The 27,170-nt window shown below is 41.4% G+C and overlaps 1 protein-coding gene and 1 long non-coding RNA gene across 2 annotated transcripts; both read left to right on the plus strand.

Annotated features, from left to right (window-relative positions):
* The first annotated feature begins 4,796 nt into the window (after positions 1-4,796).
* On the plus strand, positions 4,797-20,178 carry LOC146444973 (transmembrane 4 L6 family member 1-like). Its single transcript, XM_085064968.1, has 6 exons — positions 4,797-4,948; positions 7,961-8,140; positions 11,648-11,713; positions 16,551-16,696; positions 17,469-17,655; positions 18,161-20,178. The coding sequence occupies exons 2-6, from the start codon at positions 7,970-7,972 to the stop codon at positions 18,179-18,181; spliced, it is 591 nt and encodes a 196-aa protein (XP_084921094.1). The 5' UTR covers positions 4,797-4,948; positions 7,961-7,969; the 3' UTR covers positions 18,182-20,178.
* Positions 20,179-23,903: 3,725 nt separating this feature from the next.
* LOC146444974 (uncharacterized) lies at positions 23,904-26,467 on the plus strand. Its single transcript, XR_014853181.1, has 3 exons — positions 23,904-24,294; positions 25,235-25,354; positions 26,363-26,467. It is a non-coding gene; the product is annotated as an uncharacterized LOC146444974 (long non-coding RNA).
* The last annotated feature ends 703 nt before the right edge of the window (positions 26,468-27,170 follow it).

The raw sequence follows: 27,170 nt of genomic DNA on the forward strand, positions 1-27,170 counted from the left end.
TTTTTTCCCTTTTGGCACAAACCCAGATGTAGACGGTGAACGAGAGGACAGTGCCCCTTGCAATAACAAAACACTTAATGGTCACTTCTGACCTGCTGGCTGTAGCCCTCTTCTTTCATTCTGGCAGGAGTCACTGCCCCTTGTGCCTCAGCACTGCACAGAAATTTTTAATCTCTTTCCACTTACCTGGACAAGCTACATCTCTCAGTCTAACCAAAACCACCACTCTGGACTACAGAAACCTTGACAATGTCAAACATCTCTAAAAAATACAATGAGCATTTTTTGACAAACCACATATTTCTTCAGCATATTCCCAATATTTGTTCTTCATTACTAAAGATTTCCTGAGAAACCCAGGGCAGCTGAGGGTGAGAGAGGAAGGGAGAAAAAGGACCACTAGTAACATTTCCATTATTTGCTCAGGTAAATTGGGGCATTTTCCAGTCAGTACTATTTTAGCTCCTAATTCACCCTCACCCTAAGCGCATACTTGGGCAAACCCCAGTGTCAAAACATACGGATGAGAAATGCCTTTCAGCCAAAACCAGCAAGCAGTGTTGCATGAAACCAGCAAAATGAAAGCACAAACCTCTAATTATTTTAATATTGGATAGTGACAGTGTTGTTCTGTGTTGGGAGCACAAACAACCCTTGGCCACAGGTCATAGTTCATTGCTATTTTAGAAAACATTGGGGTTGGTGCAGTGCTGTCCCTGGGCAAACCACTCAGGTAATTAAATAAAACAAGCTTTGTGATAAATCAGATGAACATACATGCACACAAGCAAGCAATGGATAATGCTTTGTTGGATGGGTAGAGCTCACTGGGTGCTGTCTCAGGACCATTCTCCCTCTCCCCAGAAGGTGCTTCTGCAGAGGGTTGGCTGAAAGCTTGGGGTGCCCTGGGCTCATGGAATAAGTGATAATGATGGGATTTATTCCCAAAGCACTGTCTCCTGGTAGTCGTGCTAGTGTCCCCAGTGGCAATGATGTGTGCGTGTGCTGCCATGGCAGGGGGGAAACTGTGCTTAGCAGGATGTCATCTCAGGAAGCAGAGAGAGTCTAAGTATGTAGGAAAGGGGAAATATCCTTTTTTTATGCATAAAAGGAGAGACAACAGAAAAGAAAGAAGGGGGGTGGGAATGAAAAATAGGTAAAACAGAAGAGAAAGAAAGATCCATCCATGTGACTGTTGTTGCTGCAAAGTTCATGTCCAGCATGTGCTGTGTGTAAGCACCTTGCTTGTAGTGCAAGGTGGTACAATGAAGTGAATACACTCCCAAAGAGTGCAGAGAGCCTATTTCAAAATGTGTTCAGAATAACTTCTACTCCACCTCTTCAGACCTATAGGAATCCTTAATATAAGCACCATAACTTGCACCACTCAGCTATTAAAAGTAATTGTTTTCTGGCTATCTCTGATTTTATTCAAGTCACGAGCCTTTTTGCACTGAGTTGCTTCTCAACTTTCTCAATACTCTTGCCATGCCATCAGCTCTTTGTGGCCTGGGTCTTGTGGGTCTTGAATAAATGAAAATCTGAAGAACGCTGGTAGTGCCATTTCCATCTTGCTGTTTCTGCCTTAACAGAGCATCTGCATCCTCCTGGATACAGGCAGGCAGGTTAACCTTGGCCCCTGCTGCATGAGAAGCAGGGGCAGCTGGGGCTCCAAGCCAGGTTACCTGCAATGTGCTTGGCCCAAGCACATGAACCTTCTCAGAGCCAGCTTATCTCGGAAAAAGCTTCTTAAATTTCCTAATAAATTAGTTAAATTTCCTAACAGCAGTTTGATCTCAGGAAAATCAACCTCCCTTTCCCTCAGTTGAAGGGAACATTAACAGCACAGTGTCACAGGAAACAGCAGCAAGAGATAATTTGTGTCAAAATGGAATTAATTAAATTGAGTGGAGTGTCACTGTGCACTAGGAATAAAGCTTTGGCTTCAGAGAAGCCACTTAAGTTTTGTATGAGAATAAACGAGGACAGAGCTGCCTTGCTCCTTTTTCCACATCACATCAACAGCAAAAAGGGCATTTTTCCTTAGTGCGTAGCAGCCGCACTCCAAATGGGGCAGATCTATTAATAGAGTAAGTGGGCAGTCAGATATGCCCTTCAAAAACCTGCACAGGGCTGTAATTCTTCAATTTCTCACATTGCACCACTCAGGAAAATTGTGGGGCTGGAATGATTTTCATTCCTATCACGATGAACAAGTTTTTTCGCATGTTTACAGTTCCTCTCTCAGTTTCCATGCTACTACATGTAACTGGAAAATTAATAAAGAGTTTATGGCTAAAAGGGTAGAAATAAAAGGAGGATCAGAGCTGGTGTACAGCAAGTCAATATAATCAGGAGGCATTGATCAGTGGAACACAAAATGTTTTCATTGTCTTAAAAGTCAATATTGCAGGGGGACAAATAGATGTACACAATCGTATACACTCAGCTTAGCCACTAAACACTTCAGAGACAAAGCTCAGTGTTTCTAAGTGTTTTAGAGCTTGCTTGCTTTCATTTCCTTTGGGTGAGTTTGTCACTTCAGAAAAATAGGTAGGAGTCAGGATGCTTGGTGTTAATATAGATTTTTATTATGTTCTTCTTTTTGGCATTCTTCCTGTGCCTCCCAGTGAGCCGTACTTAGTACAGAACTCATCAAAGACTGAATGTAGATCCTACTCAATAATGAACACATCTAAAGATATTCTTGAACCAGTAAGAGAATAGAATTTAATATAGCTTACTAGTATTTTATTTTATCTGTAGTGACTAGAAGCACTAGTTTTTGGTTAAGCCCCACAGCACATAAAAGTTGTATAAATGTAGATGAAAACACTGAACTTGCCCCAAACAGTTTAAAATCTACATAGTAGATAGACAGACTTTGGAAAGTGCAGAGAAGAAAATTAAAAAGGTCAGTAGAAGAATGTGTAACGTTGGGAACACAGTATAGGTGAGGAACTACAGAGGTGAGGTTTGCACATCACCCGGGAGGGGTGTGAGCCAGGCAAAACCACAGAAAATCAGAATCAAAGTGAAGAATGCTGAGCCCAGCTTAGGGTGTTAGGTATGTGAGGATGGGAAAGGTGGTGCTTTAGAGACATTATGGAATTAGTCTATAAAAACTCCAAGCAACCAGGATATGAGATTTAGGGGCAGGGTTCATCTTAAGTATCATTATGAAATTCCCCTGTTTGCTTCTTCACTCTCTACATAAGCTGGCAAATCCCCCCATATGTTCCAGCTGTCAGTGCAAACTGCTGATGGTCTTCAAGTTTATAAGTTAATTCTTTAACTGCTTTAAATGTTGCTAGGCCTGGTGCCTTTGTCCTGTCTGAAGATTTTATGACACTTACTTTGTTCCTTTCCCTTTGGGTTGAAGCAACACCACAAAAGACATGGCGAAAGGCTGTTGCTGCTGATGTCAGCTGAAGTTTGGGGCATTGAATTCAGTGAGTTATTCAGTTTTCCTCCTAGTTGCCATCTGTATTTTAATGAAGACTCTTTGCTTGAGATCACTCAGAGAGCACTAAATGTTTTCACTGGCTGTGAGTTAGCGATTATTTTATATTACTATTTATGTTAAATATGCAACCCAGGGACTGAATTTTTGGTGCTTTTGCAGTCACTCTGCCATGCTGGCAGTCCTTATGGATGCAATTCCTCTGACCACAGATTCTTACACCTAGATCTGAGCAAGTGGTGAGATTTTTTCACCATTAATGATTTACTGTAACCCTACCATAACTCCTGAGATAGATCTTATGAGTCTTTTCCTTAGAAGTGTCTGTTTCTCTCACTAGAAATAAATGCAGCATAGGTTGACATCTACACCCAAAGTCACATGAGATGAATTCCACTTTTCACAACCAATCTTTCGTACTGAATTTAGAGGATGAAAGTGAGGGGTGAGGATGCAGATGTCTGTCAGAGAGGGGATGTTTTCAGTTGAAGGGAGGGATCTGGGCATATTCCTAGCACAACTGGGGCCAAATCTTACCTTCCAAGTAACATATATATTTGTATGTTTTAAAGTTTGGACAGTATTTTAACAGTTGTTATTATCACATTTTCTATGAAAGAAACTCCCCTTCTTCTCAGTGTGAGTCTTCTCCCAGTTTAATTTTAATGCTTCTTAATACTTACATTCTTCAAATGAAAATTGTTTTTTACAAAAACTACTAACCCTTTCTTGGTCCATCCCTAGTGTCTCTTCTACCTTTATTTTCTCCACTGCAAAAGCAAATTTTCAGTTTTCCTTCCATATTCCCACCCTCTCCTCCTGTGAATAGTGTGGGGTTTTGTTTCCTTGCTCTCTCTTGGTCACATCTCTCTTTTTTTCTCCCCAGCCTGTCCGTCCCTCTTTCTCTTTTTTCTCCTCTTTTACTGTGACTCTTCTTCCCTTCCCATCCCCACTCTCCTCACCTAGCTCTCCCAGGAGCACTCTTTGGAGCACAGCCAGTACTGAATTTTAACAGCCACAGCCTGATGTGCACAAGATGACGCCACACCAATGGCCAGGCTTTGCTGTGCCACCACCTCGTGCTCCAGCCACATTTTCTGCCATGTACTCATTGTTCCTCTGCCATCTCCTGCCTTTCCTCTTCTGCCAAACTCCACACTGTTGAAATGGTTGCAGCTGTAAAAAAGTCTCCACTGCTCCAATCCGTGTGTCCCGGGGGCTGTGGCATTGACCATTGGAACACTGCCTTAAAGTAATCAATAACCGCGGGTGACACGCCAACCTTGCGCTGGCCAACCAGGGATAACTTGGGGTATTTCCTCATTCTCCAGAGAGAAACAGCTATTTGTTTAATAGAGGCCGTCACCCAAAGACATTGCTGTGCCTTGCTCAGACTGCCACACTCCAGGAGAGCGGAGCTGGAAAGCCTGAAGCCGGCTGTGGGGAGCTCTGGAGCCTGGAGGCCACCTTAGCCCTGTTTAGAAGGTAAGCAAAAGCATTTACACGCTTCCCATAGCATTAAAAAGCAAACCTTTTTAAAAACCTCGCTAAAAATTAGAAGCTTGCTCTAGCCACCTTGCTTAACGAAGCTGTAAAATGTGCTTGTGTTTGGTGAATTAATAAAGTGTTTTAAGTGCTTCTGGCAAATGAGAGTGTTTTCCTAAGCTGTAATAACACATGCAGATCCTCTGATGTGCGCAGGTGGCAAAGCGGCATTGATTTTGGTGGTAGAGGCTCTCGCTAGGTCTGGTGATTGTTGTTTAGGTAAGCTCTGCCTGCAGTTTGAAGTGGTATTGAGATAGGTCAGAGAGAATGGGCTGGAACCCCCAGTTCTTCCAGCCAAAGCAGCATCATGTTGCTTTGTGCCGTACAAGAATTGGGCCTTCTGGCAATGTATGAAAGATGCAGAAGAGAATTTATAACTCAACTACAAGGCTTAGTTTTTGTAGGAGGCCAGGCTGTGTCTGTGCTCATTTACTTCTCTCTGGGGAGGGGAAGTAGGTGAGGTTGGGCAAACAAATGGAAAAGCTAAAGCTGGAATGAGATGTGAAAGCAGGTGGGCAAGAGTCAGTGTAAAAAAAATAACCTATACATTGGTTATTTGAAAAACAGGTGAAATATCCAATATTCTTTCCATTTTCCTCCATTCTCATTCCTCACTTCATCTTTCACTTGCACATTGTTGGTCTGTTGAGATTTTGATCTCTTTGAGCAAGGGCTTTTTCCAGAGGCTTGCAAAATCCTTTGCCAAATTTTGAGCACTGTATAAACAACAGGTAATGACCATAAACACAGAAGTATCTCTGTTAAAAATGATCCCATCTAGAGTGTAGATTAATGCCAGTTAACTTGATCTAAATATGAATTAAAAAGCACAACATGACTGCAAAGTGCTCAGAAGGAAAGGCATATAAGCACAGCGCTCTTTTTGAACTCAGCAGCAGAGAATGATGACATTTTTTTGCTACAGAAATGCAAAGTCAGAGTAAGTCTCTGGCAGTCACAGCTGCTTCACAGCAATACATGGCACCCCATAAAGTCTTTCCGTTTTCCCTCTCAGTTACAGAGGTCTGAGGACATCTCACCTAATATCTTACCGTATCTCTTCCACTGTCTTCATTCTGTCACCAAAGTCTGTTTTAGCCTGTCTCTGGCTCTTTCAAATGTCTTCATGCTACCTTTCACCTGGGCCTTTTTCTTGCTCAGGAACCCAGTCTTGATTGATTTCTGTGTTCCTAGCCTGCTTAATACCTTCTCCACACCAACCTTTGTCATAAAACTTTCAGGATTAGCCAAGGCACATGAGTAAATTGAGGGACATTTCACTGCTGACTGCCCCAGTTATTACAAAAACTATTTGCACATAACAAGCAAGGGCATCTGTGTGTGCATGGCTATTGGGTGTGTGTCCTGAAATGGTGTGTGTCCACATCCTTTTCATTCTCTTCCATTTGGTAACTTACTCATGGTAGAGCAAAACACTTTTTGTCATAAACCAACAGTTCTGTCTGAGAACAGAAATCCACAGATTGCTATTTTGTATTTTCATGCATATTTTATATTTTTATGCATATGAAACCTTGAGCTGGAATGAAGCTATGATAAAACATAATGAGAATTTGTGATCAGTTTGTGCCATAAAGTTGAAGGTAGTATGGAAGTTCAATAATCTCTGACCTAGTAGTCTGAAAATTCCAGACTGACATGGAGAAATATCTGTGGATCCACTTTTGCACTGCTCAGCCTTTTCTCTTTGGCTATAGATCACAGCGTGGGTGCAGACTGAGCTGAGGTTGTAGACTTTGGTGAGGAGGGATCTAATAGCAGCCTACAACAAACTGGGGAGTGACAGAGGTGATGGAGTGGTGTGAGAATACAATGAGGAGCAACAGCCCTGTTTACAGCTTGGGAGATTCAGACTAGACACAAGAAAAGAAAAGACATTTTCATCAAGATATTGGGTCAGCCCTGCAACAGGTCACCCAGAGAGGTGGTGGTGGCTCCATCCTTGGGGGTTTTCAAAGCTCAGCTACACAAAGCCATGGCTGACACAGTGACCTAGTGTTGGTGGCTGTCCTGCTTTCAGCAAGAGGTTGGACTGGAGACCTGCAGAGATATTTCTCAACCAGTGCTTCATTTACATTGATTCTTTGATTTTAAAAAAAGAACCTGAATGCTATGAACTACTAAGCTACTGTATGTTATGACAGATCTCTAAAAATGAGATGGGATGGCTTTTTGACCTGCCCTTAGCAAACAGACACAGAATTAGACAAGCTTACAGCTTTTCAGATATTTTAGGGTGGGTGCCAAACAGGCCTGAAACCCACAGTCTTACCTATCCTTATCTGCAGAATAACCATGCCACAGCAAACAGCAATGAATATTTCTCCAATTCTTGCTGACAGTGTATTTTTGACTGAAACAGAGGAAATGCAGCTGGTAGGCACACTGGGGAGGCTTCCCCATTTGCCCCAGCACCAAGGCAGGGTTAAATATTCATATGGTGTTCTTGGTAGCTATTTCCTACTCCTCTAGACCTTCAGTGCAAGAGATTTCAAATCAGCTTCTCAAGACAGTGGTCCTAGAAAACCCAGGGCACCCTCTTCCCCTTCCACTCAAGGCTTAGCCCCACCATGAAGACTGCCAGCCAGGGTATCTGTTTGTGGGGACATGGTTTTGTTACTGATACTACCAATGGACAGATAATTGACCATTAACAATGAAAATGAAACTCTCTGTTAATTTCATACCAACACAGGTTTAATCCTACAATTTTAAATAAATTCAATTAAACATCCCAGTTTTGAATAACTCAGTTTAAAAGAAATTCTTTGAAGGGAACAGGGTCTGTAGAACAAGATTATCTGTGTAAGTCTTACCTGGAACATTTCTTTCTTCAAAACTGATTCTTCTTTCATTAAAGAATAAAACTGCTGAAATCCTGTGCTCCTTGCTCTGCAGTAACCAAAACCTCCCTGTGTCTTTCCTGAGCAGAGAGCTGCCATGTGCACAGGGAAGTGTTCAAAGTGCATTGGGATCACTCTGTTCCCACTGGCAGTATGTGCCATCATCTCCAACATTCTCCTGTACTTCCCCAATGGACAAGTTCTGCAGATCAGCGAGATAACCGATTTGGTCTGGTTTTTCCATGGCATTCTGGGAGCTGGGATACTGGTAAGAGATGAGTGTTTCTTATGGGTTTTGTTCTGTTTTGTTTTAAATTTGGGCCAAGAAAACATCAGTTTAAAAAAAAGGTTTATAAAAATGTGTTTTACATAAACATGTGAACAGCTTAAATGAGAATTTTGGTATGTAACTGAGAAAATGCATTTAAAGTAAAAAAAAGTGCCTAATTAAAGAAATACAAAGCATTCCTGAAATAAATATCAGGACTCCAAGTCAGGAGGAAGCACTAGTACTAGCTGCTCACTGTGGAGAAAAGTTACATGAGTATTCATCCCATCCTCCAAGAGTCAAAGCAAAGCTGAGGTGGTGAGTTTTCACTATTTTCTGCACTACTTCGTTACTCCTGCGACTGATCTTATGTACACATAATTCACAAAAATATTAAGGGAAAAACTGAAACATGTTTCAGCAGGTGTTAGTTCAAAACCCAGTTAACACTCCACAAATGTGGGGCTGCAAATAGCTTAAAGCCCAAATGCCTCATGTTCCCACACTCCCATCCACATCTTTTAGTGTTTGATCTGGTTTGAACGTGCTCTTCTATAACTAGTTCTCCATTCCAGGCCTCAAGAAAAATCACTTTTATGTGAATATCCATGGCTAGAAGGGAACATGTTGAGGAATACTTATCTTTCCAGTTCATCAGAAAGCCTGTTCCCTTTGTGCTCTTCCAATTATCTCCCCACGTGCAGTTAAAAAGCTGAGCAACTAACATGCATATGACCAGCACTGGCTGCTATGCAGCCTGGGCAGATGGCAATCGGGCACAGAGCTGGCCAAAAAAAAAAAAAAAAAAAAAAGAATATTTTAAAATAATTAACTCAGGAAAATGCAAATCTCATTCACAGTCAGGCTATGATGCAGCTGCCGTTTAAGGCTATGGAAAGCCTGCAGTGGATGTGGTTCAAACTCACATTTCCCAAAGCTGAAACATGGTATAAAATCATTCAAGAAACTGTTCTCCACCAGCAGCTTGTCTGCTGCTTCTTGCAGTTACCACTCAGGCCTATTACTCAGGCTGAGCTCAAATATAAGCATGAGTTTGTAGAAGAAAGAAGTGGAACTACATGAGAGACCTTGTGGAAAATTCGTACCGCTGCAAGCCCAGGAGTCATTGGCGTTCAATGAAAGGAAAGGCAGAGGTTAGACATGAGAGCGTCACCAGCTCATTGAAAACGTGCCTTCTTTTAAGGCTTCCACTCAGACTTGCCTGTGGCCAGCACCACATACATCAAAAATGAGAACAGCTAGTCAGAGGAGAGGAAAAATTTGCATTGACCTTCAAAACACAGCATTAGGAGTAATTATTGATCCACAAACAATGCTGTTGAGTGCACATGTTTTCCAGAAAACAGCATGAGAAATGCCCACAGGTAAGGGGAAAGAAAGCATTATCATCAGCTCCATCTACCAGGTGCTGGAAGCATGGGAAAATGAAGATTGGCTTCTGGGTGTCCTAAGGAGTTAAACAAGGGACAGGATGTCCTAAGACTGGAGTCTGGTCTGTATCCTGACTCTACAGTGAGGAAAGATGAAGCTGCAATATGTTTCCCCAGGCACCTGGCTTCTTCTCAAAGGAAACTCAGGAAAGTTATACCAGCAGGTTGCCTGATCTTGGAGAATCTCCCCATAACCAGGACTTAGCCTCCAGAGCCAAAACTGTGGGGAAAGCTTTGGAACAGCCTGGCTTAGCTCTGTGAGCCAATAAACCTCCCTCCACCTGGGAACTTCATCTGTATACTAATACCCAGACCATCAGCACACTCTATGGCTGACTATCCAGCTCCAGCCATTCCTCCTCCTCTGCTGAATCTCTAATTGAAGTTATATGATGTGAAAACCTCTCTATTTCCTTATTTCAAATATTTAGGATGTAAAGAGAGGAAGACTATGTGTCATAGTAATGTCTTTGCTCATGGAAGCCTGTTGAAACACAAGGAAATGCCTGACTGAGCCATGGCTCACATGCAGCTCTTGTTTTACTGACAACAGCCAAATCCAGCAAATTCTCATTCTCACGTTAAAAGGCAGGTGTTTATAATCAGGAACTGCATAAAAAGAAAGCTGTCAAGCAAATCCTTCATCCTGAGCCAGGCTAGCAGATGGCACAAAAGTCTTTGCAGCGTAGATGGGAAACCTCAAAAGAAACTTACATCCCTGGAGGAAGGGGAGTGTTGGTTTGATGGGCAGAGGTATTAACCCTTTTTCTGAGTGCCAGACAGTAGCACACTGGGGCTGAGGCTGCCTTGGGGACCACTTGGGATTATTTAAGAGCTGACTTCTTTCCAGGAAGAGGAGCACCTTTCCAACCTCAAGAGCATTCTACTTCTGCAAACTTCCAGATGTGGTCCAGCCACCACTGTAGGTGCTGTAGGGTGCCTCTGGGGTGCGCATAAAAGGCAATGGAGAATAAATCCTTTGAAAAATATTTAGGAGCCAGCCTGCAAATCTAAGCAAGTTTCATAACACTGTCCTACACTGTCTAACAGAGATATTCACGCTACATACATAATTTCCCTGGGATTCATTCATCATGAACATTCTTCTCTTCCTGCCCTACATGAGAAAAAATCTCACCAGCATCTAGTCAGGCTTTTTTTTACAGTTTTTATCTTTTATGTTTGTTTGTTTGTTTGTTTGATTGATCATCGATTTGGGTTCTCCTTATTTCCTCAACTTTATGGTAACCATTTCGTACTTTCTCAAATACTCCTTCACTTGTGCTGGTCTTTGAGATGCTTTAACCAGCATTGGTGTGCAGAGACAAGGCAGTGGGAGTGCACTGGCTGCACAGTCAGACCCACAAAAGCTTTCTCGCCCTCTGGCTACCAGAGGCAACTTTTCCTAACTCCAGAGTGTCTCTGTAAGGCAGTATTATATCCCAAGTCATAGATGGTTACTGACTGCATTGTATTGGTCTAAATCCACCTTATAATTAATTACCATGGAGAAATCTGATGAGAACTGGGAGTTCCCTGTTGACTGAAGTCCATCTTGTAGCTTTTCCAGAAGTTTAGCAGAAAAAATCCCCAAACCAAAGTCAGATGTGTTTCAGGAAGCTCAAGGCTGATTTTCCAATTATAATCCAGAGCAGAAAATTCTCAGGAGGTTTAAACTGACATAATTCTTAGTCCAGCTATGTATCTTTAGTGGGCAGAAATTCAATTTTCTCAAAATTTGACACATTTTTCCCCCAGAAAACCTGCTAACAATACCCTGCTGAAAAAAAAGAAGTATAGCTTCAGCAATCAGAATTAATGTACCAGCAACTTGCCAGACAGCTCTAGCTGTAATCCCACACTTATTTCTGATATTTATAATAATAAGAGTTTCTTATTAACTCTTCAGCAGCACCAACATCCAAGCAGGTGTAACTCCCAGAGAACAGTCAGGAGGTGACTTACATTTGAGGAACATCATGCCCAAGCTCCTAGAATTTAAAAAGCACCCCAGCAGAAGTGCTGCACACCAATTCAGCCTGTGCTTTTCTTACAGGTCATTCTGCCAGCATTCATGATGCTGGGAGCAGGTGGAGCAGGATGTTGCGCTAACAGATGTGGGGTAAGTGGACACTTATGTGTTGAAATGGCACTTCAGAGTTTGTGCAATAGCTCTTTAAATGGCTGCTCAGCAGGTGCAAATGTTGCAGTGACAAACCATCACACCACTGTCAGCAGCCATGTCAGGGAAACGTGGAAGGGGAGCTGGATCTACAGCATCCCTGGGCTGGGGCTGAGAGCTCAGTTAGCCACAAGAACAATATGATATTGCAGCTGCTGATATGAGGGAAATCAGCCAGGGCTGGTGCTGCAGCCCTTAGCACAATGCTGAGGGCAAAGGGGATTACATCACATAAAGTAAAACCTGGCTCCAGCTTCCCCTGCTCAAGGCATTCCTAAAGACTGAGATAGCTGCCTGCTTCCACTATACTATACATATATATTCCACTATATATATAATATATGTTCCACTCCTGTTTCCCCTATACCCTTCCATGGCAATCTGCTTTTCCACAAGTTCATCCCTGTTTTCCCTGGTAGGGATACATAGGTCCCCTATTTGCAGGTCCATGCTAAAAACCTGAGCTGCTGCATCTGGCACCGAGGAGCCAGCGCTGCTTCCCACAGCTCTGACCAGTAGGTCACATTTGCCCAAATGTTCTGCACATGAAATGTGCAAACACCATTTAGGCTCTCTTTCATCTAAAGAAAGGCCAGAGAGACATTTTTTGCTTGATAATTAAGAAAATTATAAAGCAACATGTTATACAGGCATCTCCATTCATCCTCAAGGCCTGGGAACAGACTTCTGTGTGGCTATCATTATTGGCAAGAATAAACTGACTTAGAAATTTCTTTTAGTCTGCATCCTTCCCAGAAGCAGTCTGGAAGGAGGGATTCCATGCAATAAAGCATGTCTCTTCTGTACTCTTCAATTAATATTTAGTTTAATCCATGAGAAGACCTTTGCCTCTTTAAAACATTTTACTTAGGTTAATTCATTATTCATAATACCAAAATAGCATTCTTTATTATGACATCAGCAAGTACTTCCCAAGGGACAGCCATTACATTGATTTTACCAAATGTCACATGCACAGGCAGGATGCTAACAGTGGCCAAGCAGGCCAGTTGCAGAGCTGGGGTGTGATCCTAGGCACCCTGCAAGCAGTGTCTGAGCCAGCTGCTTTGCCTGATTTTGAGGGATGTAGAAAGCAGTGGTAATAAACAGCCATACTGTGGTGGTTTCTACACTTGCTGGATGTGGTAAGTCACAAGGGGAAATCCAGCTGAACTGAGCTGAATTCGCTCAACATCTCAGGTGTCTCTTTTCCATCCCTCATCCCAGCCCTAAATATCATAGAGCCAAGAGTCAAACTTCCCCAGGCTGGCCAACAACACAGGTAGTAGCACAGTGTCATCCAGCAGCCCACATCCACAGACTCACCACACTCCTCCATTCTCTCCCCACTCTTTCACTGTCTGAGCCATTCCTAGCAGCAGTACCTCAATGCCAGATACACTGTCTGCACCTTCCCATCACTGATTGATTACCCATGAGCTGTTCCTCCTCTTCTTTATTTGCTGTAATGGAGAAATCCAACAGATGTTGAGAAAGTAATTTGATTATGCACTGTGATATTTCATAGAATTAGGAAAATCACAGAATCATTAAGGTTGGAGAAAACCTCCAAGTTCATCAAGTCAAACCTTCAAATGAATACCACCATGCCCACTAAAGCATATCACAAAGTGGCTGATGGCCAAGGGATGAAGCTATTCAAGAGCATCTGTAATCCAAAGGCTAGTTTGGGCACCTTTCTGCTTTGGAGATCTTAGGTATAAAATGATAATTTACACTGAATACTCAGAATTGCTTTTCACAGGAAAAAAAAAAGTTAAAGCACTATTACTGATCAGAATTATAGTTCAATCAGAACATAACATTTTCCTCAGGGCAGAGACTCTGTTCTATTTTATTTTGGACAATTCCTGGTTTAATAGTTTCAGATTTCATCAAAGCCTTTACACACTGCCAAAGTATCTCCAACAGTAATAATAGTTACTGTATTTCTCATACTTTTTATTCTCTTTAGTTCACAGTGATTGCATGCTGCATTAAGTTTTTTCATTAATCAACTTTAAATTATTATTTACAAACATACATAAATGGCTTCTTGTCCTAGCACTATGGAGTAATGAATTTGGAAAGTAAGAGATTTAGAAAGCTTCAGTGTCTTGCAGCTTAGCACGTACACATCTGAAATCATCCACTGCACTGACGTGATGAGGAAAAAGGCCCACCCAAAATACAGCCTCTCTCATTGCATCAGCAAACATACTCCAGGATTTCTAAGTGTTCCTTAAGAATTACTAGTAGAACAAGAATAGCCACAGCAGCTTTCCAGACAAACAAACCTAGATAAGCAAAGATATCCAGATAACGAGAGAGAAAACAATTCCATTAAAAAAAACCAAAACCAAAACCAAAAAACCTCCTCCAGCCAAAGAAACAGAGAAGAAAGAAATGTGCATGGAACAAGAACCAGGGCAATAAAGAGCAGCACAAATGGTACAGGAGGAACACGGTAACTTCACCAAAGCAGCTGATGCAAACGCTCAAAGAATGAATTCCAGAAGTCTTCATCAACTCACCAGGGACAACTCAGTTGTGTGAAGGATAAAGCAGGGAAAACATTAAAAGCAAATCAGCAAAAATCATCAGCAAAACCTTTTTAGGAGTATAGAATAGGTAAACACCGTGGGAAACGAATTTCAACAAAATCAAGCATCCCAGCTTAGGCCTCCTGTTTCAACCAAGGACACAAATGAGGGAATAAAATATTTCAATGGAAAGTACAACTAGGAAAAATGCTGAAAGTTTGAGATTATGAAATGGTTAATAAAATACTTGGACTTCCACAGATTATGAGGCAAACCTCCAGAAAAATCTCCAGATCAGTAGATAAAATGGGGAAATGCCCCTGCATGTCTGGAAAATGCTGAGGAGAGCCAATCTAACAGCTTCAGCAACTTCAGACTCCTCTTTCAGTGACAAATCTTTGTCTGACGATCTTGTACACAATAAGGGAAATAGTAGGGATGAAGCTAGTCATACAATCAAGAGATGTCAAATGAGACAATCATGTGACAGAGAATAGTCATCACAGATAACACTGACAAGTACTACTAGTTCTAACTACTATAGTAAAACACAGTAATAACAAAAGACAATCTGACTTTTTCTTCATAATCATCTTTGGGATGCCTTGTGCCAAAATAAATTGTTAACATAATTAAGGTCCTTCAACCAAGAAGCAGAATGCACAGTTGAAGCAAATGAGAAAACAAGTGGGGGAAAGTGATTCAGCATAGGTAGGCGTTTCAAAGAGAGCATCAGTCACTCACCTTCACCGCAAGGCATGGTTGGTGATCTTGTTGTGAGAGACAGTGCATCAGCTACCACCCCAGACTCTGTTTTGGTCCAGGACAATATACTAAATTACCTCCATTTTGCTGACAATGGAGCTCTGCTAAGGGGCAGTTCAGCCAACATGCAGATAAAGACTAAAAAGAGAGTATCCAGCTTTGCAAGAAAAGACTGAGCTGTTAATCAGTTATGATTAAATAAATCCCATGAGAAATCCCAGCAAATTCTAACTCAAGGATGCTTTAGAGGCAAAACAACACACAAAATTAGTCAATTCACACACCAGCATCATGCAAGATTCTACAGAAAGCAGTCGGCTGGCAAGCTGGAAACTGCATTCACCAGCTTGAACATATTCAGACAGCGTGAATAGCCTTTTCAAGGCTTTGTTACAAATCTCCAGCATGGATGGTGGATATTTCCATTTTACTCTGTAGTGCAGAGGTCTGTGGAACAACTGAGACTAGCAGAAAATTTCTACCTGCCTTGTGGGCTGTTGTATTTCACCTAATATTTGCTGGCAACAGGGAATTATGAGACTTGAGATATTTGGCTTCAAACCTGACTTATGGATGAGAGTATTTTGTATGTGCTTCCTTGGTCAGGCACCTGCCCTGGCTTTAATGCAGCCCTGCTGCCTTCTCCCTGCTCCAAGTCTTCCCCTGGCTCTATCAGTCTGCTCCAGAGTTTCTTCCCCCTACTTGGCAGTGTTGCGAACAACCAGAGACAGTGATTCTTAACAAGACTATTGGGAAGTCTGCCCCAGATGCACAACCAGTAGCACCCTCCTGGGATTTTTGTTTCTATATACAAACAGCAACCAGATACATCCCATTCATTAATAGAAAACTACCCCAAAATGGAGTAAAGGTAATGTTTCGGTGGGAGTGGCTGAAGTAAAACATAAGTGCATTACATACAATTCTAAGTCACTGCTGGTTTGTTGCCACATGCAGCACAATTGGGTTTCTCAACATAAGCAGTGGTGATCGCATGCCATGGTGTTGCAAAATGAAGGGAAGCAGAAATAAGAAAGGCTTTTTTGCATTTCATCAATTAGCAAAAACAATTAATGTATCTTCTGTTGCTTTCTTACCTGCTTTGGTAGTTGCTTGCTCCTTTCTGTTGGTGCAAGGGCCAAGAACGGTGAAGAGCTGGAAATGCCAAGGCATATGACATGGAACAGATTGATCCAGGATTGGCCTCACACTGGCTTTTGAAAAAAAATTCACCAGATTTTTCATTATTGATAGCTTAAGTATAAAATTCTGAATAAGTTCTGTAATATTTAGGACAGCTACAACAGTCAGAAAAAGTCAACTATTTTTTATTCTCACAAATTTAGTAGCAGTGGTAGTTTCAGCATAAAGTAAAAGACAAGTAAAGAGAATTCTTCCCCATTCATTGTAAGCTCTCCATGCTACTCAAACCTCTGTGCATACAGTGTTGAAGGTCTTTTCCCTTTCAGATGCTGCTGTCAGTGATCCTGTCTGTGCTAGGATTTGCAGGAGGAGCATATTGTGTAGTCATCTCCTCGCTGGGGCTGATTGGGGGTCCTCTGTGTGACACAGGTGATGGAGAATACCTCTACCCTTTCAGGAATGACACTCTGGAGTGAGTATGGCTTACAGGCTCCTCCAATTTTACTTTCCTTGATCCCCTCCCTATCTTTTTACAGTGAACTTGGATTTTTCCAAAAGGAACTGATGTTTCACCCTGCGTACACCTAGATTTCACACTTCTCTGAGTAGCATGTTCCAGCTGGTCTTCTCTTTGACCAAGGAATCGTCCCTGGGCAAATTGCTCGAGTTTCTTCTGCTGTGCTTGTCACAAGCCCCTTGTGCAATTTACACAACACTTGCAAAAGGCTGGTGAGCTGTGACTCCCACCAGAGTCAAAAGGAAATGTTTGCTTACTGTGCCACATTAATCTGTTAAATCATCAAAAATTCAGCCTGCTCTACCTACTTCCGAAAAGCAAAGCAAAAATCTTCTCTGAATCTTTAAAGTTAACATTGACAACCCTGCTCTTCAAGCCAGAGCTAATGAATGGACTGGCCTGAGATACCACATCTGCAATGGAGAATGCAGAGACACATTTTAAAATCAATATGGATTGTTCTCTTTGGTTATTAATGTAGTTTTGCTATACAGAAAAGAGGAGATTCTTGTGCATGCAACAAAGTACAGGTGTGAGTCTCTTCTCTAGTTGTCAATTGCATCTCTGCAAAGGGAATTCTGGGGAGAATCATCAGCTTTTACCAATTATAGCACCATGTGCAACTCACTTTGTGCTATCAAGTTCAGAAAATATAATGCCAAAAAATAAAAAGCATTCTCAAGTTTTTACTTTCTAATACCTTGCCAATTTGTTTCCTCTGTCATAGAGACAATTATTTGTTCAACCAGACAACATGGAGTATTTGCAAACAACCTGAAAACATCATCCTTTGGAATATTGTCCTTTTCTCTATTCTCCTGGCCATTGGTGTGATTGAAGCTATTCTTTGTTTTATTCAAGTCATCAATGGACTTACTGGCTTCATATGTGGCACATGTATGAGGAGAAGAAAGGTTGGTATGCAGTAAAAGTTGCTTTACATTCTTTCCAGTTTTATTTTTCAAGCTCTGGTAATGGTTCATGAGATGAGAGACCTGCAAAGCCCCTGGATGAGCTCCCCTGGGGAGCTGAGGCACTACAGATGCATTTGCACACTTTCTCTCTGTCACATTGTAGTCAGGGATAACCTGGTCCTCCAGTTTTTCTAAAGAGCAGACCAGTACAACATATTGACATATTCACTTGCTTGGTTGTGTTCCTATTTAAGAAGCCTTTTTGATAACATGTAATGATTCTCCCCAGCATCTGTAAGTGAGAGACAAAAAGTAGAGATGTTTTTCATTGGTCAACAGTAGTAAAACTGTTATTTTACAGAATGGAAGAAAACATCTTCCAAGTTCCATTTATCACTGTTGCTTCCTTTTCATGGTTTATTTTCACTGTACAATATATTTGCAGTCAGTATGATATCCCCTGGAATATTATTTAATCAATCATCTTTCATTCATTGCCTTTCAGACAAATATTTCTGGAATGTGAACGACCTGTGAGGAATGCCGAGACAAGCCCCGAGCTGCCGATTCACATACAATAAGGATAGTGGACTGTACTGTATTTATGGGGGAACAACAAAGAAAATCCAAAATGTTCAGGCATTTCATAGAGCAAATTTTTTTTATAAAGAAGTCAGGATGGAAAAGGGCTAGATCACTTAGATCTGAGACTCCATATTTTCATCTCTCTAAACATACCTGTTAAACATCAGGAACTTGTGAAAACATTAATCTATCTGGTCCTGACTGCTGTACTTTTGTATAAAGCACAACAGCCCTCAGATAAAAGATCACCACTTGCCCTGTTGTGTATGTGGGAAATGCAACTGCTGTTAATGTATACATTTATCAGTCACATGAAGCAGGCGCTCTCTGGCTGATGTAAATAACCTGTATCCTCCCCAAATCCCACCATGAGCTCACCTGTCTGTTCCTATTAATTTTCTAACAGGGCACTCAGAGATTTGAGTAAGGATGAGCAGAGCATATATCATGCAGTGTTTGACACACTGCAGAGGCAACTGAAGAACACAGTTTTCAGCCTCCTTCTGCTACCCTGGAGCCAGATCTCCTTGTGCCATCTGGTAGTTTGCTGTCATATTTGACAAAGCCCAGTGCACTTCTAAATCAGTTCTTAGGAGCATCTGAGAGATGTGAGAACCTTAGAGGGGCATTTGGGTCAGCACAGACAGTAGGATTTGGAGCAAGAGTTTAGAAATATCTGGTTTAACAAAAGGGTGGAGAACCTCACCACCAATTTCGCCTTCATGAGACTGTTTAAGAATTTCAGTAATTTCCACACAGGTCTGTAGGGCTGTTCTAGAATAGAGCACATGGACCAAGCAATTAACTAGCCAAAGATAAACAAAGATATAGGTAGTAATCATGTACAGTTTAGGAATAAAAAAAAAGATATAATCTGATGGCAACAAATTGCATCAGTTTTAGTGTTACAGCAAAAATAATCCCAACCAAGAACTGCTTAATTCCACTTTCAAGCAGTCCCTTGATCTTGAGCTAATGTCCATGACTGGGAAATTTCAGAAAACCCATCGTTTCAGTGACTTCCTCAAAGGTTAATTTTTGGACATGAACTGTCTTCCCTCCATCAGCCAAACTGTGAAATAATCTTTACTCATCCTGAATGCATGTATGCAGCTATGAAAAACTGAACACATTTAAAGGATTTGGGGCCTATTTTTCAAAGAGAGACATTTCTGTTTTCTCAAAGCTGTTCATATTTCTGCATTGTAGCATGGGAGCAAGCTCTTTAAACACACATTGCAGACACATGGCTGCTTGTGCTGTCCTCTAATGCAGCATGCAAAATGCTTCACATTCTCCTTTATATAAAATGGGGAAGTTGCCTAGATGAGGAGCATATGGACCTTGGAGCATAGTTTCACCCCAAGAAGCAAGAAATTTAACCCACAAAACTTAAAAGCACCTTCTGTAAAGAAGAAAGTGTAAGACTTCTTGAAGATTGCAATCATCACTTGGTGCATCCAAACCTGCCAGGTGGCTTACAAAGCTCATGTTTGTCATCAGCAGTAAAGCTTGGACAGTGCTACCACATAGAACAGACAGAAAACCAGGAAAAGAGTCAAAGAAGCAGCTAGAAATAAGGATATTCACATGTAGTCAGGTGGAGAGAGACTCCATCAGCACAGAGGTTCTATGAACTCTTCACGGTCCCTAAATTCCCACCCTCCCTCATCCCTTAGTTTTGACTCCCTGACTCTCTTTTCTGGGATAAAGCCAATTTGGGCTGTGCCAGCACCAGGAGAGAGAGCAATATCCACTGGCACTCCAGCATGAAGAAGTGCACTGTGCTGCTGCCATCTGCTCATTCCAGGCTGTCCTGCCTTGGGGATGTTTCGTGTCACGTCTGTGTGGTCCTGGGGACACCCCTTGTCCTGCCAACTGTGTGACCACTGGCCTCACTGATGTATGTAAATATTAAATATTGCCATTCTGAACTTATTTTCTGGCTTGATTTGTGTGATCTGAAGGACTTACAAGTTCAGACTACGTCCAACAGGAAGATAAATGGAATAACAGAGAAAGCAGAGTTAAATTGTCTAACTTGAACCACCATGAAGAAGTCTCTTCTAGGGAAGCCATCAAGATGTACAGTCCTTGGGGAGAGGCAACCTTCCCCAAGCCCACACTGAAAGAGATGCCTAAGGCAGGTGGGAGACATTGTCTTTTTAGACAAGGTTCAGTTGTCCACCATGGACAGAAACGTCTGGTGCCATTTGAAGAGCAGTAAAGAACCCACCCACAGATGTCCAGAGATCCAAGTGTCTCATCTGGAGCTAACAATATGAAGGTGTGGATGACGAAAGCAATCACCTGTCTCTTGCAAACACGAAAATGCTAAATATTCATTTAGTGAAATTACATAAAGGTGACTAAAATTAGATTAAATTGTTTCAGCTCATGCTTTTTTGGGGTCCCCCAAATCACCTTTTACATGAGTCAAAGCCTATCCTCTCAGAAGTGTCACCAGAGCCTTCTCCAGGAGCCAGCCAGCACTCTGCAATAGGGGTTCATGCCAAGCACTGTGGGGAGACCTGCAAACCCAAGCTCTTCTGGTGGGCAAGACTTCAAAAGAAAATGTCTATATCATACTAAATATAATAAAAACTTCAATTTGAACAGAGAGTTGGCTTGACTAAAGATAAGATATCATGCTTCAGAATTAGGATTACTACAGATTTTAAGTTATTGGTTTGAGGTTTTTTTCCAAAATGGAAAGAATCCTTTCAGGGAAATCTCCTAGCAAAGGAAAAGAGCAATTTTGTCCTTGAAATGTTTTTTGTATTGTATAAAGGAAGAATTTAGTAAAACTAAGGAACTCATAATATTCTTTTATATCTATCTGTTCTCTATATTCATCTTCCTTCTATCTATTTATCTATTCTGTCTGTCTGTCTGTCTATCTACTATCAATCTGCCTTCTCTGTATCTACCAACTTTAAATAATTATTGGTCAAAAACTCACACAGACATAAACACAAAAATATTTGTTTAATTTTGATATTAATTCACTGTGCAATCTCACTACATAGGCTCTGATAAAAGAACTTAAATATGTTGGGATTGCATTGAATTTTCCCCCTCTGTCCTGCATTTGAAATTCATGCAGAAGATCAGCCACTTGCAATTAGGACTGACTTGGGATAGGAATAAAACTTTAGACCAAGCATATCATCTGAAAAATGTAAATGTTTGGACACCAAAAGCCCAGTGTTTCAGCCGTCGAGATCAAGGACACAATCCAAATACCTGGTTGGAAACCACAGCCCAGTTCATACCCTCTCATTTCAAGAGTAATTGTCAGTTCATTTTGATGCAAATGGCTCGGATGCCTCAGGTCCCAGTACTCGTTCTTGGCTTGCAGAGCAAAGCAAACCAGAGACAGGTTGATCCCTGCAGACCTCAGAGTGCCACAGCCTCTGCTCTACTGTCCCAGTACCAGTCCTGAGCCTTTACTCCCAGGTGAACTCTTCTGTGCAAACAAACTTTAAAAAAATCCCAAAGGGAATTTAAAAAACCCCCAACCCTTTCCAGACTCTCAGAGTACTTTATTTCATCTCCTACAGGGCACCACCTCTTTGGACTTCTCCCTTTCCAGAAGAGTGACAGGGGACAGCCACTCTTCAGAAATGTCCTTCCCTGCAGGAGCTCCCTCACCCAGCAGCACCCCTTTCATCGTGAGCCCATGGGCTACAGAGACACAGAGAGCCACCCAAATCCCATCAGCAGGACTGTAGCACATTTAACCCAGAAACGCAGAGCAACGGTGCAATATTAGGCACAGAGGCCACTGCTTTGTCCATCTTTATTTTTTCCTCTCAGTCAGCTTCAAATCTGAGTAGCTGTAAGTGCTCACTCCAATGCAGATCATTTCTGCAACAGATGGAAAACTTCACTGGTACACAGTACTCCTCACTTTCTTTCAGGTATTCCTCTGATCTTAGCAACAACCCATGTCAGAGTCTGTTCCGTCAAGGTCAACTAATAAGGTGTAAGAGCTTAGCTGAGTATTGCAGAGTCACAGAATGCTTTGAGTTAGAAGGGACTATAAAGATCACCTGGTTCCAACCCCCTGCCGTAGGCAAGAACAGTTTCCCCCAGACCAGGTTGCTCAGAGCCCTGCCCAAAACAGCCTTGAACACTTCCAGGGATGGGGCATCCACAACTCCTCTGGGCAACCTGTGACAGTGCCTCACCACTCCCTCAGTGAAGAATTTCTTTGTAATATCTAACCTAAACCTACCTTTTTTCAGTTGAAAGCCATTACTCCTGGTCCTGTCACTACATGCCCTTGTGAAAAGTCTCTCTTCAGCTTTCTTGTAGCCCCTTCAGGTGGTGGAAGGAACTTGTATCCCCCAAGTAAGTGCTCAGAACCTGGCTGCTGTTCTATGGAGGCCATATGTCTCCCAGGGGGACTGTAACATCTGCCTGCCCAAGTGGACATCCCAGAGATTCTACAGCATCTCAGGTGAGACTAGCCATCTCTATGTGAGCATCCAAATCAAGCTCTGAAACATCTAGTGGGCACAGTGACGCTGCTCTTAAAAGCAGCACTGACTTCATCAGTCTGAGATCTCTCACCCTGTCCTGCCTCACAAGACCTAAAAAAGTCAGTCAATCACCCCCTAATATTGTGTATTTCTCCCCATGGGGTACTCAAGGAGCTTGAAGTGAGCAGCACAGCAGCTAGCTCCCAAAGCTGCAGTCCCCCATCATGAGTGGGGACTGAAGCTCATCTCAAAAATCTCTTCATTGGTGAGATTTCTTTTTTTTCTTTCCTTAAAATAGATGCATTAGCTGAGAGTCATTTAATGGCAAAAGAGTACAACAACAGATTCAGTGAGGAACTGGTCTTAGTATAAGCTTATGTTTCCACAATCCTTCTTCCTTGCACTGTATATCAGCAAAAACACTTCAGATTCAGATGAACTGCCTTACACATCCTCTTTCTTTAAGTCTCCTTCATGCCATCATGCAATGTTTTCCCTTACATTGTGTCTTACCACGTCTGCCCTCCACCCCTCCGGGTCTTTCAATGAAGTTTCCCTGGAGAATTTTATGCCTGCTGGGTTTTTGTGTTTTCTCCCAAGAGCTGAAAAAAAGCAGGGTCAATCCAGAAATTCTCTGCAGATGTCAAAGAACAAATTCAAATCTTGCTTTGGGCATGTTGAATTTAGCTGACCCTCACATGAAGGGTGCAAGGTCAGGTATGTCCTCCCAGGAGCATCTGACTGCAAAGCAGGCTGAGACCCAGATGCGTTCACCCTCAGCCACATGCACTTTCAACCTTTTCCTGTTCCTGCCTAGAAAATACGCTGCAAAACATTTGTTCATAAAAAAATAACTTAGTGTGTGTATGGTGTTTTGAAAGTTTTGGAAACACCCATTTTGAGCAGGGAAGGCAAACCAGAGAAATCAATAGCTCCACTGCCGCCAACAATGGAGCTGCAGTTTCTAGGATCTTGTAGCAGGTTCATTTGAGGTGGAAGGGAGTGTTTCTAATTACCAACCAAAAAAAAAAAAAAAAAGTGCCTTTAAAATGCACAGTGTCCCTTTTTGTACTCAAATAATTGGGTCAAATTTAAAAGCCATTACTCAGTTAAAATGGCATTTGATTATAAATATAAAGGAATATTTCTCCTAAGGTAGGTTAAGTAACCATCTGGTTGTCAGGCTTTTGCATCTCTTTTAATTTTCACTTCTTTTTAAACACCTATTATAGAGTCTTCCCACCAGATCGCTGCATATCTTACCAAAACTTTTGTTTCCTGTTCTACAGAGAGGTGTCACAGAAAACATGGGGTTCCTGCACTTCATCCCCTTTCTTCTCACAGCCATCCTTTGTGGCTGTGTGTTCCTACTATGTCCTGCTGATGGGATATGCCTGGCCTGTGCCTCTGTCATTTCCATGCACAGCTACTCCTGGCTGTCTGCAGGAGCTGGCACACTGCAGAAAACCATCCTAAACATTTGGCCTTTCACTCAGAGTGTGTCTGAGAAGAAGACATCTGAGATTTCCCCATGGAAAGGAGCTAGCCTCTCCACAGATGAACACAGGTATCCAGGAAAGCCACACATGTAACCTAAAAAGGGCAGATTTTACATAGAATTGGTTATAAAGAGCCATACCTGGACAGATGGTAAAGACTGACAGAGCAGCTAAAAAGACATCGGTCTGGCAACTCTACAATAAACGTAATCAACTTAATTCCTTGATGCATAAATGAGGGCTTTTCCCAGAATTATTTCTGGTTACAGGGAGCTTCACAAAGTAGTTTTAAAAAAGTCTTTATCATTCCTATAGTTTCATTGAAGAGTCCAACACCACCTCACTTTCCTGCCAGTTTCCAATGCTTGCTTTGAGTATCATGATATAATTCCATCCATTGGTCAATGGTAAAACTTCTTTTACTGTTTCCTAGGTTTATTTTGATCATTACCGAGAGTTTAGTTCAGTCAACTTTAAACAGACAAATTCTTAGCCCTATCTTCTGCTTTAGCCTTGTGCCTATAACCCAGAGAAATACGAATTATCTGCATACCATTTAATATCAGACAAAACATAACATTTCCCCTACTTTGAGCCAAGCTGGTATTACCCCTCACACGAGTGTTCCATTATGTGTATCAACACTAATTCCTATGCTCTTAACCGCTGTTCCTCACAAAAATAAGATTGGATATCTACTGGTGAAGGAGGAAGGCTGCAGAATTGCCAGTGTGTCTTCTAAGACTGAGACTCTGCTTCCAGTTCTCCAGACTTTTGGATTTATCTCTCTGTTTCATGCTGCTTCTTTTGTTGCCAAGTCCAGCAAATACTCAGCAGTTTCTTTACAAGGCACCACTATTTTTACTGATTTTTTCTGATTGTGTACTCAATCAAAGAACATTACCATCACGCCATTATTCCTCTCTATAATCTAAATTAAGCAACAGAAAATGGCTCTAAATATACCAGGCTTAGTATCTGTGAGTGTATTTTTTACCTTAACTTTAGCTACTGGAATTTGGGCGTCTTGGAAAAGCAGAAAGGACCAGCAGAACACAAACCCAACAGAGATGGCCATGGTTGGAGGCAGGAATATAAATGTTTTCATTGGATTGTTTACTGCAACAGGTAAGTTTTCTTAAAAGACTTTTAAAAATTCTTCTTAAAACACATGTATTGCACAGATCTGGGTGACTTTTCTTTCAAAGGAAGTGAACTCCTTTAATGTCAGGGCAGATTTTACCTAAGTGTGACTTTAAAGGAGTATGGTTTCATGAATCATTTTGGGATGGATTCTTACAAACCTCTTCACACTGAGCAGAACATAATGTTTATGTAGATTCTTTTAAATTAAAGAGATGGATTTAAGAGTTTAGTTAAGAGTTAAGAGTTTAATTTAAGAGTGACAAAAGAATACAACACTTTTCATTAAGGAGGACTGTGGTCTTAATTGTGAGCCAGTTTCTGTTATCCAACATAACAGAAGAATCTTACTCATGGAAAAGTCCACTTCTGTGTGGAATAAATTGTCAGTCATGGTGAGCACTGGTCTCTCTCTTAAAGAGAGAGTTTCACTCAACTTCTTTTTTCTCTCCTTGCTGCCTGGCATAATGTGAAATTTGCTTCCCTGACCTGTTTTTTGTAAAGGCATCCCCCAGTGGCATTTGCCTGACTGAGACACTTCAGCCATTGTTGTAGGTTTGTTATCTGACTGCAATGTCTGCTTGTATTTGTTTTCCCTAATGTCTATTTTCTTAGACCTTGTAAGTGATGCTCTTCAAGAAGGGCAATTCTACAAAGGCAATTCTATTTCCTCTAGCAAAAATCTTCCTCTGAGGAAAAAAATGTAATTAAAGATTACTATATTAAAATTGCCTCTAAATGTTTAAACATTGAGCTTTCCCATGCACACACAGATATCCATTCTTGAAGCTGGAAAATTATTTAGAGTGAGACTCTAATACTGTTACCTGTAGTCAGCAGCACATCTTTGTTTGGGAGAAAACTTTGCAAAGAAAATAGAGGTGTGATTAAATCTTTATATGAGAAAAATGTTTACAAACTCTCAGAGTATTCTACAAGACTAGTTGAGAATACATCTCTCAATTCTGACCATTTCATCTTCTCTGTTTACAGCCACCTGGGTTGGAGGAGCATATATTGATGGCACAGCTGAAATTGTCTACTTGCCTTCAAAAGGATTATTGTGGGTCCAGGCACCTGTGGGATTTGCCTTGTCTCTTGTTATTGGTAAATAATTCACATAATTAAGACATATAACATTTAAAAATATATCATAGGAGTATACTAAGATATGTAACAGAATATTTTAAATGTGATTTTGTTTTTTCAATCTCCCACATATCCAGAATAAGCATTTATAATGCTATCCTCTGAACTGAAATCCTCTGAACAAGTTAGGGTAGCTTGGAGCTAGTCAAGAGTTTTGCCTCCTTGTAGCAATTTATAGGACAAAAACCTTATCTGAGAATTTAGAAGAGTGTGGCTATGTGCATATTTCTCTTTTCACATGGTCTCTCATTCACAGACTATTGAGACTATTGGTATCTAATTTTTTATTTGGAATTTCTGTGTGATGAATAAATGGTATCTTGATTTTTTCCACTAAAATGAATTCTTCTGAGTATTCTTTCTTCTGAGCATGACCCAGGATGAATGTGTCATGCATCCAGCTAATCCCACTTTATAGCTCATCATTTTCTTGTTGAAACTAAGCTAAGCATGCAGTGTTCTATACCTGAGTTGCCATTTCTAACTCTGAAAATTACTGGACTAGTGCTGAGGTTCAGCTCTCTTGCCAAGACCAAAGTTGCTCCCAGGCCACACTGTGTTGTACCATAACTCTCCAGGGACACAGGATGATGAAAGCAAGGAGACCTGTGCAGACCTTACACAGGAATTTCTAAAAGAGCAATAACCTTTA

This window comes from Lichenostomus cassidix, chromosome 1, assembly GCF_008360975.1.
Source record: "Lichenostomus cassidix isolate B80296 chromosome 1, HeHo_3.0, whole genome shotgun sequence".
NCBI classification, from domain to species: Eukaryota; Metazoa; Chordata; class Aves; order Passeriformes; family Meliphagidae; genus Lichenostomus; species Lichenostomus cassidix.